This window comes from Chiloscyllium plagiosum, chromosome 26, assembly GCF_004010195.1.
Source record: "Chiloscyllium plagiosum isolate BGI_BamShark_2017 chromosome 26, ASM401019v2, whole genome shotgun sequence".
NCBI classification, from domain to species: Eukaryota; Metazoa; Chordata; class Chondrichthyes; order Orectolobiformes; family Hemiscylliidae; genus Chiloscyllium; species Chiloscyllium plagiosum.
In genome coordinates, this window is record NC_057735.1 from 33,356,166 (window position 1) to 33,372,750 (window position 16,585).

Below are 16,585 nucleotides of genomic sequence, written 5' to 3' on the forward strand. Positions count from 1 at the left end.
CATTTTAGAAAGTACGTGAAGGCCCTTCAAAGGGTGTGAAAATGTACCACAATGGCTTGAGGGATGGTTGTAATAGGTGTGGGCATTCAGTTACAAGTTTACATTAGAAAGGCCAGGGTTGCTCATCTCGGAGCAAAGAAGATTGACAAGGTTTTAAAGAGGTATTCAAGATTGTCATAGGCTTGGACAAGGAAGGACTCTTCTTGTCATCTGATGGTAGAAAGACAAAATGACATAATGTTTTTCAAGATGTTGGGAAAGAGATGTGGTGGGGGCAAGTGGGAGACACATTTTACAGTGGTAATGACTTGGAATATGTTAATTGTGAGGGTGGAGGAAGTGGAAATAATGATTTTTAAATGAAATTGAATGGGTCCATAAAGGAAATAAACCTGCTAGGCTCTGGGGATTGAGCAGAGAGTGGGTCTGTAGGGGAGATGGACTACATTTACAGAACTGAATGTCCTCCCTCTACGCTATAAATGACCCTGACACTAGAAATGACTATGATATGCCAACTTATGAAAGACCATTTCTCCCATGCCTTTTCTAATAACCCATTCATAAGGAATGTGATTGTAATTCCATTACACTTATTGTGTGAAGGAAATCTTCCCCCATTATTTGAAAGTTCTTGGTTTACAACTGCTGTTAGCTGTGTGTGTGCAGCCTTTATTCTCACAGTTCTAGAATATCATTACACCAGATGGTAGTTATTGAAATGTAAAAGACTGCAAATGTTTGAATTGAAATCTTCACGCAATCAACTCTATTGAGAAGCAGGCTGATTTGCAGCTTTGTGTTTCTGATTGAGATATCCTATGGATTTCTACAAGTAAAAGTGAATGTACAGTTGACCTTAGAGGCTACATGCTTATTATCTACTCCATACTTAATGTGAGTAATGTTACTCACTTAAATAAATTGTAGAGTTGAACTAGAACAACTATAATACAAAAAAACAACTGACCCATTACAGCATTTTATAATCGATTGAGGCAAAAATCCAGAAATGATCCCCTGTGTAAAATTGAACAGATTTTTGGCTGTTCTCTGCTTGCAGCTGGAAAGTTGCATGCAGCTGAAAATACAGGAATTTGTTTCTACTTCAGTCTAACATTAGACAACTAGAAAATTGAGTTCGCATTGGTCGACACTTGAGACGTATTTTAAATGTAGAAAGTCCAATTATTTTGCAAACAAAATGTTCTTCACTCAGATCTGTCATTTCTAAAATTTTTAGTATAAATACTTATGAATAACAATATTGATAGCTAATAATTATTCATGAATGCAGACAATGTTCACTAATAAAATTGTATGATTCTGAAATACTCGAGTGAAATTGAAAGGGATGAAATTGTTTTCACAATGTAGGAATCACAGGCTTATTTTCAACTCATGTTGAGCTTATACTCTGCAAAAACTTCTCAAATAACCTGAATTATGCACTCATGTTATGAATATGATCTCATTCTGCATCAAGATTTCCTCTTGAGAAAGCAGATGATACACAGAGCTTGTTGGGAGGTACAAAACAGGATGTATAATATTTCTGGAGCACTAGATGAATAATTTTTTCATACATTAGCTCTTGCCCAATACATCCTCACACGTCATTAGAAGGACAGTATTGATTTGTATTTACTTTACCTTGATTCTTGATGTCCTCATATATTCATGATCATCATTAATATTTTTGATATACTTTGTCTGTTTTCAAATTGCTGTTATAGACATTAATATTTATTGCTAAACAAGTACTTTTTTATATTAGAACCTTCTATAAAGAGCTTAGTTCTCCAAAGTTGTAATTCACTTCACAAAAGGGCATTAACCCAAGTAACTGGAAGTAAGTTGGTTTCTTCTGAATTAAGGGCTTTCAAATATACTTTTTTAAAAGACACTGACAATATTGTGTCAGGGTTGTTTAAATCTCAAGGCTGTACTTCTGACAATGTAAAGATGATACTTGTATAACAGTGCCAGAAAATTAAATGCATCACACCGAATTTAAAAAAATCACAAATATGGTGAAATATTCCAACTATATAATGGAGGGCGTCAATATACTTTACTGTGATTATATTGGAAGTCAGTCCCTTGAGCTCAGATGGTATGTTTGCTCAAGAGCTGTGATATCTTACGCTATGACGAGTTGAAATCTCAGTTCAACCCAGGTGGCAGGGTAAAGCTGGTCTGATTCCATGATTTTATTTGTTGGGGTAGGTATTTGTTTAGCTGTTTTATCAGAAGACATTACACTATTACTTAAAATTCACAATAAAAACATTGATTTGCCAGCAATAAAAAATTAAATATAAGTGACAATCACTTGGAACGCCCTCATCCCTATCCCTCATGAACATCGAATTGGTAAAAAATGTCCTTGGACTTCAGGCGATATTACTAATGTCTGAACTCTAATTGCTAGTTGGCAACTACAGTACAACTATAGAAAGAACCATTTAGAGTAATGCCAATTACATTAAACAAACAGCAGCTCTCTATCATCAGCATAGGAAATCTTGTGGCAAGTATTTTTAAATGGTTATGGTTCATAGAGACTTTCTAATCCAGTTATGTCAAAAGTCATAAAGTACTCATGGAGGACAGATTTTTGCAATTAAATTTTAAAATTGATAAATGAATGAACTTGAAGTAAACATTTGCATGTCTGCAGTGAATTGACAAGCAGCCTTCCAGTCAAAGGAAATACTCACTGAATAAAAAGCTGAAACTCACATTTATTATTTGTATTTTGAAGAGTTAGACATCTACAGTGCCCAGTCATAAGTCTTCCTCATTAGTCATAATTATGGAACAATATTAAACTGAAAAAGATGCTGTCAAAGCAAATAGAGATTTGAATTATAAGGTAAGTAACTGCAGCAATGAATAAATAGCTTGGCAACATTGTCTGCTTGTTGTTTAATTTGTATACTGCACACAAGAAGTTGGCCTGTATCTCCCTTGGTGAACAAGTGATCTTGGTGTCAGTCTAACAGAGTAAGTATTTATATATAGTTCTGGAAAACGGAATTTCTTACATTTTGCAATGATTGAAATGTGATTCAAACTTAGGGTACATTATCTAATTTCAGCTAGATTCTAGTGCCATTGAACACATTTAAAAAGAAATATTATGTTGGTATTAGTCCATCTGTACTGTTCATGCTATCCTTGTACCATAATGCTTCTCTTCGCTGACATGCATTGGGTTCTATTCCATCAACTCATTGGGCAGAATATTCTCAGTCCCCTGAATATCATGGAGTTTGCAGAGAAAGTTAAGAAATTAGGATAAAATTGGTACTAATGAGATTCTTGGCATTGAGAGAGAAAATTCCATTCTCCAACTAAGTGTTTAACGCTGAGGCGAGAATATCGTTAATGAGCAGCAAGAACCTTGTTTGAATCAATTTGCAAGTATTATCATATCATTATTACTTAATTTCATCTTATTAATATGCAGTTTCCAATTCTCTTACTCACCGAATAGAAACTAGACAGTGACAATTAAAATCAGAGCAGGTATCTAAACACTCTAGCTCAATTCTTGCTCCTCCAAGCCCCAGTTTTGGACAGTGGCCACTAACATCTCAGGGCACACTCCGTGGGGGTGATTGTCATCATCCTGCCTCAACAAATGTTGGCATTGGACACGTCCCTGCCCCACCACATCCTTATGGCACCCTGTCAGACATACCTTCAAACCTTTTCTGCACTTCAATACTGAATTTTAGGCATCTTTCAATAGAATGCTGCTGCGAGGACACTTTATGCTCCAGCTGATGGATTCGCCCACGATACATCTCTGAACTCCTCACGGGCTCTCTTCACTATTACTCATTTGGTATTTATGTTAATCTTCGCAGCATCTCTGTCTCGCTTTGCCTTGTCTTTTTATGCTTTGATGCCTCAGTCTGAGCTGAAAGGCCCACAGTACTCCTGTCACCACAGACAAAAGCCAGGCAGCTTTTCATGATTGCCAGCAATGATCAATCAAAGGGATGGATATGTTGCTCTTTGACACTGTGCTACGTCTATCTCACACCTGTACCATGTAACAGAAGCAGATGGAGCAAATACATTGCATGTGCTTCAACTGAATCTTCATGTCTCAAAGTCTTCAGAATGTTGCCCTCATTCAACTCAAATCTTCAGCCAGGGGTATCTGGAATAATAGGTCAAGGGCAGCATTCAACATCTGTCCAGGGGCATGGACATGGTCAAAGCATGTCACAACAATCTGAGGAGTGAACTCCAGTAAATGCTGTAGGTTCAGTCTGGGACTCGGCTTAAGTTAGTCGGGGAGCTTCAAGCAGGTCAGTCACGGGTCCAGTCAGTCATGAATCAACAGTGTCTGTCCAAGTCAGTCAAGGGTATGACCACAGTCAGAGAGTAGGTTTTGTCTACTAAAGGTCAGTTTATCAGGAGCCACTGCTGTGGTAGGAAAGCTGGAAGAGCCTGGGTATTGGAAGCAGCATTTTGGGATGCAGAGGGGACCATGATTGTGACGGTTGTTAGATCTCTCAAAACATTTCAAGAAGGTAGCCCGGTCCCTAACTTTGCTAGTTGATTTAAGCAATTGTAGAATGAATATTCCTGGAGAGAATTAGCTGGTCAGCTGATTTAGTTTTAAACAAAACAGAATTTATTTGCAAAATTATGGAACGAAACACAAAGCACATAAAATATAATACCGGATAACTTACTCTATCCAAAAATCTGACAGGCTATCCCGACTTAATGATACTGTTCCAAAATACTTGCAATGATCCCCAGAAATGTCCCTTGGCACAAAAGGTAAAATCAAACAAAGGCGTACAGATTTTAAGGCAGAGGAGAGAGTTCAGCAGCCTTTTTTTACACATCCCCTGCTGTAACAAAGGCTAGCTACACAGCTAGCTAGCTACTCCCCTTTGATTATGCCGGTTTTTTTGTTAAGAAATGAACATGGTGCAAATAGCATTGGTGGAGTCCTTGAACTTTTGAGTTGGTTTGTCCAGTAATTCATACAAACTGGACCTATTCATTACCCCTTCCCCTGTTCAACATGCACTGTCCATCAACACTTGGCTGAAGCCGAGCCTTGGTGAGATGACTTACCTTGGTTTTGACAGACCCATTGTTGATTTTTCTTCCTCCCAAGCCTCCTTTAGTACTAATAGTGTCTACCGATCTCAGCAGTGCCACAAAACTATGGATTGATCTTCTTCCAGAGAGAGCACCAGACCTCTCACCTGGTAATAATCAAAGTTTGGATTAGTGGTGCTGGAAGAGCACAGCAGTTCAGGCAGCATCCGAGGAGCAGTAAAATCGACCTTTCGGGCAAAAGCCCTTCATCAGGAATACAGGCAGAGAGCTTGAAGGGTGGAGAGATAAGTGAGAGAAGGGTGGGGGTGGGGAGAGGCCTCTTGACTGAAAAATGAAAGCCAGAAGACCACCCTGAGTGTAAACTCCAGCCCAAGAGTAAGGCAACTTTCAGTTTGACAGAAAACTTCAACTGATTCATCGATGTTCTTCAGAAAATGGAACCTGCTGCCTCTACTAGTCTGTTTGCACGTGACTAGTTCATTGTTAAAGATTGATTCAATGCGCTGAATCTTCATGTTTTTAGGCCATGCATTGCCTTTGGAGAGTTTCATGGATGATTTGGTGGGTAAGCCTCTGCTGCTCATCTTATTCATTATGATCAGTGCAATATGATACCTCCTCTCATGCAACCATGTGCCATGACGGGTGGAATTGCCAGCTGCTGTGTGTGTATGAGTATATGATCGTGCATGGGTGCAAACTTCCCTTGAAGGCAAAGGTTCATTTTACCGATGTGTTTAACAGGAGAGTCCACACACATTCAGGGGTGGGTGATGACAAAATCTCAACTACCATCCAGGCTCCACTTCATTGCACAAAAATGTACACTCTGATCCACAGACCAAAAATATAATTAAGTCTAGGGTGTAGGTTTGCTCCTGAGCTGTAGGTTTGATATCCAGACGTTTCGTTACCTGGCTAGGTAACATCATCAGTGGCGACCTTCAAGTGAAGCAAAGCTGTTGTCTCCTGCTTTCTATTTATATCTTTCTTCTGGATGGGGTTCCTGGGGTTTGTGGTGATGTCATTTCCTGTTCGTTTTCTAAGGGGTTGATAGATGGCATCTAGGTCTATGTGTTTGTTTATGGCATTGTGGTTGGACCAAATACTTAACTACACCAGCAACCATCCCAACACACACAAATGAAGCTGTATCAGAATACTATTCCAACAAGCCACCACACACTGCAGCACAGACGAACTACAAAGAACAGAGGAGAACCACCTATACAACGTATTCAAGAAGAACGGATACTCAAAACAAAATACAGTGCGCAGATTCCTCAAGAACAAATCACGACAAGCAGACCAAACACAGCCAGAAACCCTAACCACCTTACCATACATCAAAGAAGTTTCAGAAATGACAGCCAAACTACTAAGACCCCTCGGAATCCTAGTAGCACACAAACCCACCAACACTCTCAAACAAAAACTAACAAACTTAAAAGACCCAGTACATCCCATGGACAAAACCAACGTCATCTACAAAATTCCATGCAAGGACTGCCACAAACACTACGTAGGACAAACAGGAAGAAAGTTAGCCATCAGGATACACGAACACCAGCTGGCCACAAAAAGACACGACCCTCTCTCCCTCGTAGCCCTACACACGGTTGAAAAAAGCCACCATTTCGACTGGGACAACACATCTATCTTGGGACAGGCTAAGCAAAGGCATGCCAGAGAATTCCTAGAGGCTGACACTCCAACCACAACACCATAAACAAACACATAGACCTAGATGCCATCTATCAACCCCTCAGAAAATGAACAGGAAATGACATCACCACAAACCCCAGGAACCCCATCCAGGAGAAAGATATAAATAGAAAGCAGGAGACAACCGCTTCGCTTCACTTGGAGGTCGCCACTGATGATGTTACCTAGCCAGGTAACGAAACATCTGGATATCAAACCTACAGCTCAGCGAGCAAACCTACACCCTAAATCTCAACCTGAGCTACAAACCTTGCATAATTAAGTCTGCTCCACCCTGAAGCTGTTGGCAGCTACTGTTCTTCCTTGCTGCACAGCTGAGGTTTGGTGGAGGATGATATGAAATCCAGTTTGTGCTTTTGAGAGTTCCTGGTTCTGCCTGCTAGTTAAGATTCGCTCCGCCATCCCCCACCGTATTCTACTTCTGTTTTGTGTTGCTGTTCCTATCAAGACCATCAGCGTTCAGGCTTGTCATATCCCTAGTCCATCCTCTTCACTAATGGATAATATCCTCTACTTTCTCGCCAAGTCGTTCACTGAGCTCATTGCCATGCTGTGAAGTCCTAGAGATCTTCAGCAATGAAGAAGATCCTCCAACTCATCACATCTGTGCTGGTCCTAATCCCATTTTTCAGTATTTGGTCATTCGCCTTGTATACCTTGTCATCACAAGTACACATCTAAAAATTTCTGAAATGTTATGAGGGTTTCTGCCTCCACTACCCTTCCAGGTAGTGAATTCCAGATTCCCACCACCGTCTGGATGAAAAAGCTTTTCCTTGCACCTCATCTCCAACCCTTTTGCGTCTTGCCTTAACTCTATGCCCCTTATTCATTGATCCTTCCATGAAGGGAGATGTTTCTTCCTGTAGACCTGATTTATGTTCAACATAATTTTAGATATCTCAATTGTGACCCCTCTCTGCCCAAGGAGAACAACTCCAGTCTACCCACTCTCTTTTTATAACTGAAATTCTGCAGCCTAGGCAGCATCCTGGTAAATCTGCTCTGTATCCTCCAACCACAAACCTTCTATTGTAACCAGAGTGGTGATGATTTGATAAACCCCATCCATTTTAAGATGTGTCAGATTCCACCACAATTTCAAGTTGCAAATAAATCCACCCCACTCTGCAGACAAAAACAAATCTTACTCTGCTCACTATGAACTTGTTGGCAATCATTTTTTCTTTATTGTACAATTGAAGTTTGTTCAAAGGTGGAGTGTTCCCCTGATCATAAATACCCAAACATCCAGTACTACCATAGCCCACTCTACAAATTGACTTGTGAGGGCACACACAGACTGATTTCTCCATAGCTCCCTTACTGATCTATCTGTGATCCCTGGACTGATTGGATTTGACCTGCAAGAGTCAGGTCCTTGAACCTGGATGCACCAAGTGCCTAATTGCCTATGGTATACCTCCTGGACTGCAATTGAATGAGGCACTTTATTGGGTGTTGTGGCAATCCATGACGAACCATTGTCCCCTTACAGTCCACTAAAGTCTTTAACTTTCATACATGGCCAAATATGACCATTTGTTTGAAGCACATTCCGTGTATTTGCCAGGTAAGTTCCTCATGTGACATTGAGGTAGCATGGTGTCATATAGAAACAAGTCCACCCCCTTGACTATTGAGTACTAACCACCATGACAAATGCCTAGCTTTCTGGTTGCACTAAAAAGTCAAGCAAGACTGAAGTATTGTGAGCCTGTAAATTCTAGTGATGTGCTAAATGGCAAGGTAAGCCAGAGATGTCATGAGCATTCAAAAGTACAGAGTATGTGATTACTACAAAATCAAGCTAAAAGCTAAGGAATACAGTCCTTGCAGGCGCAAGAGAAGCTTATGAGTCCCTACGTGCAGAGTGACCTGACGGGAGCATTGCAATGTAAGGGGTCTGTGAGCTCCAGTGTACAATGATGAATAAATGGTGCATCATATGTTGGTCTGAGATTGACTATGTAGTGAGATGTTGGTGATTGGAAGTTAAGGTAGAGAGGCAAACAGCAAAGTGCTTCTGCTAGGTAACTGCTCTGACTTTCACAACAGGAATTGGTGCCATCTAGTTTTTCAGCAATGCATGGGAGAATCATGAACTATATGTGCACGCAAGATGAGATTAGCTAATAATGAGATGCAAATCATAGAAATAAGGTAGTCACTGCTTATTAGCAAGATTCAAAACTTGGCATTGACACTGGATGGCACATAGGGCAGCAGAGTGGCGAGCATTGCAGCCTCACGGTGGCAGGGATCCGGGTTCGATTCTACCCTCGGGCAGCTATATAGAGTTTGCACATTCTCCCCGTGTCTGTGTGGGTTTCTTCTGGATGCTCTGTTTTCCTCCCACAGTCCAAACCTGTGCAGGTTAGATAGATTGGCCATGCTAAATTGCCCATAGTGTCCAGGAATGTGAGGTTACAGGGATAGGGTTGGGTGTGGACTCGATGGGCCAAATAGCCTCCTTCCACTCTGTCGGGAATCTGTGATCTATGATACCTGAAGGGGAAAATTGGAATTTGTCTTCTTGGCATCAAGACTCAAAGTTTTTCACTCTTGCTGCACTTTCCAAACTTCTTTGCCCTTGCCCATGCCACTGGGAAAATTTCTACCCAGCATCTGTTTAAATAGCTTAGCAAGTGATTGATTTACACAGAATAAATCATTGTGAAGAAGTAATCATTTTTCAGGATCAGACAACAAATGCATTTCATAATGTTGCATCTGCGAACAATAACATACAGCTGAGGATAGAATAGAGGGAACCAGTTTGGAAGCAGTCTGAAGAGTAATGAAGGAGCATTTCGATATAAGTGGCAAAAGAATGAATGCCGTTTTGCCAGTGACCAGATTCTTGCAGCAGCTGAGGGAGATATTTGCTTGTTTTCAGATATTCTGAGTTAACTGTACTCATGTGCAGTTGCTTAAAATAGTTATGTTGTCTTATAATGTACATTAGCCATACTTCACTCACGATTTGAAGGATGATCACAAAAGATGAATGCTGCAGTCATCTTTTTCCACTGCAGATGCATAGCCATTTTTGATTGCTACACTCTGTAATTGGCTTTATCATCGTGTTATGCCCTGAACCATGAAAAATAACAAAATTGAACATGAAGCATTCCCAATGCTTTCTCGCAAACCTTCATATGGGATATGTGGTAGGTTAGAGAAAGTGAGGACTGCAGATGCTGGAGATCAGAGCTGAAAATGTGTTGCTGGAAAAGCGCAGCAGGTCAGGCAGCATCCAGGGAACAGGAGAATCGATGTTTCGGGCATAAGCCCTTCTTCAGGAATGACATTCCTGAAGAAGGGCTTATGCCCGAAACGTCGATTCTCCTGTTCCCTGGATGCTGTCTGACCTGCTGCGCTTTTCCAGCAACACATTTTCAGCATATGTGGTAGGTTACTCCACTATCATTGGTTGAGTTAGATTTCTTTCTTCATCACTTCTTTATTTATTAATCCATACTGACCCAGTGTCCTTTAATAGTCTGAATTACTTTTCCTAAAAGTTAACCCATGAGCAAATTAAGCTGACCGACCTTTAAATGCCAAGTTTATTCCTGTCTTTTTGTCGCAAAGGTACAACATTTACAATCTTGCTGTCCTTTATTTAAGGACAGTAGAGAGCTCGCAGACAGAGGAGGATGCCCAAATTAATCTGGCGGCACGATGGGTCAGTGCTTAGCACTGCTGCCTCACAGTCCCAGGGACCTGGGCTCAGTTCCACTCTCGGGCGACTGTCTGTGTAGAGTTTGCACATCTGGGTGCTTCATTTTCTTCCCACGGTCCACAGGTGTGCAAGTTGGTGGATTGGCCATGCTAAATTGCCCATAGTGTCCAGGGATGTGCTGGTTAGGCCGATTAGCTATCCTAAATGTAGGATTACAGGGATAGGCTAGGAGGGTGGGTCTGGGTGGGGTGCTCTTTGGAGGGTTGGTTTGGACCCGATGGGCCAAATGACCTGCTTCCACATTGGAGGGAATCTATGATCCTTATCCCTATAGCTGCTCTTTGGCAATGTTCAAGAACAGTTCAGTTGCCTAATATCCACAGATGGCATGGAGGATGCAGCTTTAATGAGGCGTGAATGGCTGTAATTGTGAAACACAAGGACAACAGGAAATGAAAAGTGAGATACTTGGGCCAGCAAACAGATACTGAACACACCTCACTTGAGAGAAGAGAAACAACATGATTGCATGCAGTTCTTTGAGCTCTTGCATTACGCTACGTGTTGAGATGAGCAGTACAGGGCAATCATTTCCTGCCTCTGCCACCTGAAGATTCACCTTTTAAGGAGCAGATATTGACAAATTTGTCCATGCTTCCCTTATCTTTTGAAATCCAGTATGGATGGAAAATCAAGTTCTGTACTCAAACATTTTCTGAGAATGTGCTCTTCAGTAAGTGAGACTCCAAACCAGGATTGCAGTGTGAGATAACATGTGCACTATAGCAATCTAATTAAAAGAAGGTAATCCAAGAATACAGAATTGATTGGCAGATAAAGAGCAACTGATCTGCCAAGCCTGCCTGAACAACATGGTGGCCAAAGTATCCTAAACCCCATTCCCCATGTTTAAACACACCTTCCCATATATATTTAAGCACACATAAACATTTTAAGCATATATTCTGAGTGTACAACACAGCTGTGTGTACATCATAAGAACTTTATTGAAATGAAGTTTAAAAAAAATCTACCAACAGTATGTGTCCCTCATGGTAGATATAATGTGACTACAGCAGACTAGAACATTCACAGATGATTGCATTTCTATCCAAGCAGCATAGCTACGCTATATAAACTGAACTGTCCTGACACATGAGGAATATTCAAAGTTATATCCTGATAATTTCTAAATCAGAGGGATGAAATTGATTTAAAAGTGCTTATTTCAAACCTATTTCCTTGAAAACAGTAAATTGAAATATTGTAAACATAAATAGTCTGTTATTCATCAACTGTGTACAAGATGCATCACATTGGAAATATTTTTCGATCACCAGCTGAAACCAATGCCGTGTGCAGTGTTCATATGTATTGCTTTTTTAAAACAAAACCTGGAATATTGTGACGAGATTATTAAACAGAGAACTTCAGTCTCATTAGTGGAGAATTTAAATCAAGTTACTTTGTACAATCTCATCCGTTTCTTTGTATTTTGCTTATAATACAACAGAGGACATCATAGTGATTATTGTCTTGAAGGAGCTATTGAATATCCTGGGAATCTGAAACTCCATTGGTGGAGATGCAGAGATTACTTTGAACCACTTGTATGAATTAATTCAGCTCTCTCAGTCTTTGATCTTTCAACTTCATTACCTCCTGTAATCTCATCACCAATTGTTATTCAAACAACCATTCACAAGATTAACTGAAGTAGACAACAGAGGGATGTTGCTGTCATTCATAATTTCTTGCTAATAACTGTGTATTTTAAATTTATGCTTCGAACTTAAAATGTTCCTTCTGTTTAGATTGCCTTGATATGTACCCTCCTGTCATTTTGGAAAATATAATACTTACACTGCCTCCTTTTGGTGATATTTTATCTTTTTAAGCTGGCTGCATAATATACCATCTGATTTCATTGTTATAACATGCACAATATTTGTTTTGATGTTCCTCCATCAATATGTAACACTTGTTTGCATTGTATGTAACACAACCATATAGAGGATCTTGTTGGCTGTGGACTTTCATACAACTGCCTGCAACAGTTTAGTGGGGGTGGAATTTATGTAGGGTAAAGTGATGTCATTCTTTCCTCCCAAGAGTTTCATGCTGTGTTTTAGCCAGTAATCAGGCTGGTAACAACCTAAACTCATTCAACTAACACAACTGAATTGATGTAGCAGACTGTCTTTGGCTTCAAGCTTCCCATCCATCTGGTGAGGAGTGAAGAGTTTGGCACTTTTGGCTGCAGGCCCTGACTTACCCCTACGTTTACAATGTCTTTCTTAGTGTAAATAATCGAAAGCAAAATCAAACAACTAGAATCTTATACAATTCCTTACTTTAAATATACAGTAACTGAAGCAGAAAGTCTACAAACTTCTGGTTTCTTTTGTGTTTATTGTTAAATCTGCTGGAATTTCCAAATCATTTGATATTTTAAATCTAATACATAAGCATTAACAATATTCATTCAAATTGGAACTAGGTTTGAGCAAATGTTTTTGATAACCTTTCTTCTTCAGTATTCTCTTCCGTTCAGTCCTGATGCAATACTATCTAATTTAAAGTTTTTTTGGGGGGGGATATGAAAAATTGGAGGGAAATGAGTCTATTGGTTGAACTGAAACCAGTTTTGTTAGCTTTCCCACATACACCACACTGGATCATCTTCTTTGCTTCCTTGTGTACGTCTGGCGCCCATTAGACAGAAATGAATGATATTTGGCTAATCTTGACCAATTTCAGAACTGTGTAGAAAAGCAAGGTTGTAATAAATGTAATTGATTTGTTTTCGTTCTTTTGATTAAAAGATCCAGAGACACAGAGAAAACGAACTGTTCAAAATATTGTAGATCTTCGACAGAATCTGGAAGACACCATGTCGAGTTTGAGGGGATCCCAGATAACCCATAGGTATGTCTTTATATCTATGAGCAAATGTCTTACTTATAATGTGAACAAAAGAGAATTGCATGTTGTATGTATATCCATGTAAGGTTATATTTATTTTTGACATCCTTTCTAAGGTTAATAAAGCTTGCAAATTAGTACTGCATTGCCTCATGGTCTGGCAAAGTATTTTCCAAAGCATGCTTGACCTAAAACATGTTATCTTTCGATATTTCAATCACATTTTATTTCCTCAAGTGTTACATGGACATTCACATAATAATGGTGAAATGTTCAATGAGTTTGTCAGTAACTTCACTTAGAAAATAGTGAGGCAACTGATTTTTGTTCTTCAGAATGTGCACGTGCCTATTTATTTTTTCTCTCTTTGAGGAGGACAATACTTCAATATTGCTAAATTTACTTGTAGTTACCTTCATATCATTTGTGTCTATGAATGTGATCATAGATCACATCTTTTCCTGAGCCCAACCAAGACTGAGATAATCAAAATTCCTCAATCCTCAACCAAGGCAAGGATGGCCACAGACTCTCCCCTTTTTATTGGATTACTAGGTTCACCAGCTAGAAAAGAGGGATTAACTCCAAGGAATCGGAAAAGAGGTAAGATGTTAACTAATGCATTATAACACAGTGGCATAAGAGCTGCCTTTCCACACATTACAACATGGCTTGTTCTGCTACATCTTACAATATAATCTCATGGCAACACTGCTACATCTTGCCTTCTTGACTTACCAGACTACCTACCAAATGTAAAGAGGATGAGAACAAGTATGGAATTTCTCGTCACTAGTTTCAAGAAAAGACCGTTGACTGAAATACCTCATGAGTGTGTTTACAATCTGACCCATGACTAGCTAATTCCTTTGTCACTGGCTAATGATACCACTGGTTTTGCTCTTTCTAACAACCACTCTGGTGCAAGATGCTGGTTTCTCTCAGCCAGGCAGCTGTGAATAATTTTGAGTTGATGTCAGTGTTCCCACTCTAAACACCTCTCACCACAGATTAAAATATTGAAACTGATATTTTGGAAGCAATGCCTATTTGCATCTTTAGCAATTCCATCTGAATATTCAAAGAAGGTTTGTAGAGAACAAAATTGACAGTAGCTTGAGTCAGTACAGCAATAAAGTCTATTGACTCAGTTACATTGGAAACCTGCTTAATTTGTTGTTTTTGATGTATGGACATTACCTACTTGTATAGCAAATTATTTGATTATTTTTTTCAAAAGGATCTAAACTTGTCTTATACTTAGGCAAGTATTGTAACTGACTTTAAAATTTTAATCTTCCAATCAGGAAGACAAAATGTAGTTATATTAAATCATGTGATTTGAGACACAAGTGTATTACACAGAAAAATTTCAGTAGTAGTTCAACTGATCAGCCAACACTTCTCCAACAGAAGCTTTAAGCAACTTTAGCATGCCACAAGTATAATAATTTTAAAGGAACAGCATTAAATTTGTTGCCTGTTGGAAATTATTTTGTTTTCCGGATTCAGTGACCAACATCAGTGGCTAGGATGCCCCATTCCACCTCATGCATGATGACATTTTCACTATTTAATCCAATTTGTGACAAAATCATTGCACGTGGAATGCAGTAAATATCTATTCTATATTTTGTGAATTGCTTTAAAGTAACTTTATTCTTTAAATGACTGTTGCCTGCATTCAGAAGAAATGTACGTTGAACATCATAAACATTAAATCATCATTTGCAGACTGAATGATTTTGGTGTCCTTTTACTGTCATAAACTGTCAGCTACCATAGGCTTCATATAACGTTACATGCACTAACATTTTGCAGAAGCAACAAAAATTTAGCTTGTAAACCTTTTTCTTTGTTATTGTCTGTTAATCTGCATGCAGAATGTTTTTAGACAGAAATGGGTTGTGTTAATGTTGTAATAAACGGATTTGCATGTGAGGGATGTCTGCTGCTGTCTTGCATTAATTTGGTCTAAGCGAGGATAATTGGTGTCTGATTTTTGGTCATGGGAACTGGCGTTGTGTGAGGCTTATGAATAAGCTGTCAGTGCTCCAATATGACTACATCTGTGCCATTCCCCTCCAAATTTGAAGTGATCTTTAACAAACTAGTACGTATTTAAATCTAAGTAAAGCATTTTTTGTGGTTTTGCAAGATGGGTGCAAGTCGGTCTTAGAATCCTTGAGCTAGATACACTCCTGGGTAAGGAAGGGAATATGGCTTTGGTTCATATTTACTCAACACCCATTGTCATAACTCATATATAAAGAATTGTATGGACAAGTAAATACTAAATCTCTTCATAGTTGGGTGAGGCGTAGCCTAGTTGTTTTATCACTGGACTATTTCTGGGGACTCAGATTCAAATTCTACAATGACAGATGGTGAAATTTGAATTCAGTGAAAAAAATCTGGAATTAAATGATTAATGATGACCATGAAATGATTGCCCATTTTGGGAGGAACCCATATGGTTCACTCATGTCCTTTAGGGAAGGACATTGCCGTTATTATGTGGTCCAGGCAGACATGTGACTGCAAACCCCCAGCAAAATGGTTGACTCTTAACTGCCCTAGGATTGAATAATAAGATGTTAACCTGGCCAGTGATACCCACATAAAAAAGAATGAAGAGAGGGGAAACAATTGGCTACAAAGAGGTAAACACAAACAATACAAAACAAAACAAATCCTCCTGTTCTTTCATGTATTCATTTATTCAGATTTTGTCGATGTATTTGACTTGGATAATATTGAATATTTAGATTTACCAAATCTCCACAAAATTAAAATTTAGTTTGCTTCAGTAATTGGTTGTAAGCACACTTTTATTTGCTAAATATAATGGCTTATAATTTAGTCAGAAAATCAAATCAGATAACTCAAAAAAAAGGGGTGAGAAATAAGAAACAGTGGGCAACATGGTGGCTCAGTGGTTAGCACTACTGCCTCACAGCGCCAGAGACCTGGGTTCAATTCCCGCCTCAGGCAACTGTCTGTGTGGAGTTTGCACATTCTCCCCGTGTCTGCGTGGGTTTCCTCCGGGTGCTCCGGTTTCCTCCCACTGTCCAAAAATGTGCAGGTGAGGTGAATTGGTCATGCTAAATTACTCGTAGTGTTAGATGAAGGGGGAAATGTAGGGGT

At 39.4% G+C, this 16,585-nt stretch overlaps 1 protein-coding gene across 4 annotated transcripts in view; it reads left to right on the plus strand.

The window, feature by feature from the left end:
• nav1b (neuron navigator 1b) overlaps nt 1–16,585 on the plus strand; it is a 638,783-nt gene that overhangs the window by 293,869 nt on the left and 328,329 nt on the right. For all 4 annotated transcript variants that reach the window (XM_043716841.1, XM_043716842.1, XM_043716844.1 and 1 more), the window contains one exon: nt 13,339–13,441. In XM_043716841.1, the coding sequence (XP_043572776.1) occupies nt 13,339–13,441 (103 nt within the window). The remainder of the gene's footprint in view (nt 1–13,338; nt 13,442–16,585) is intronic.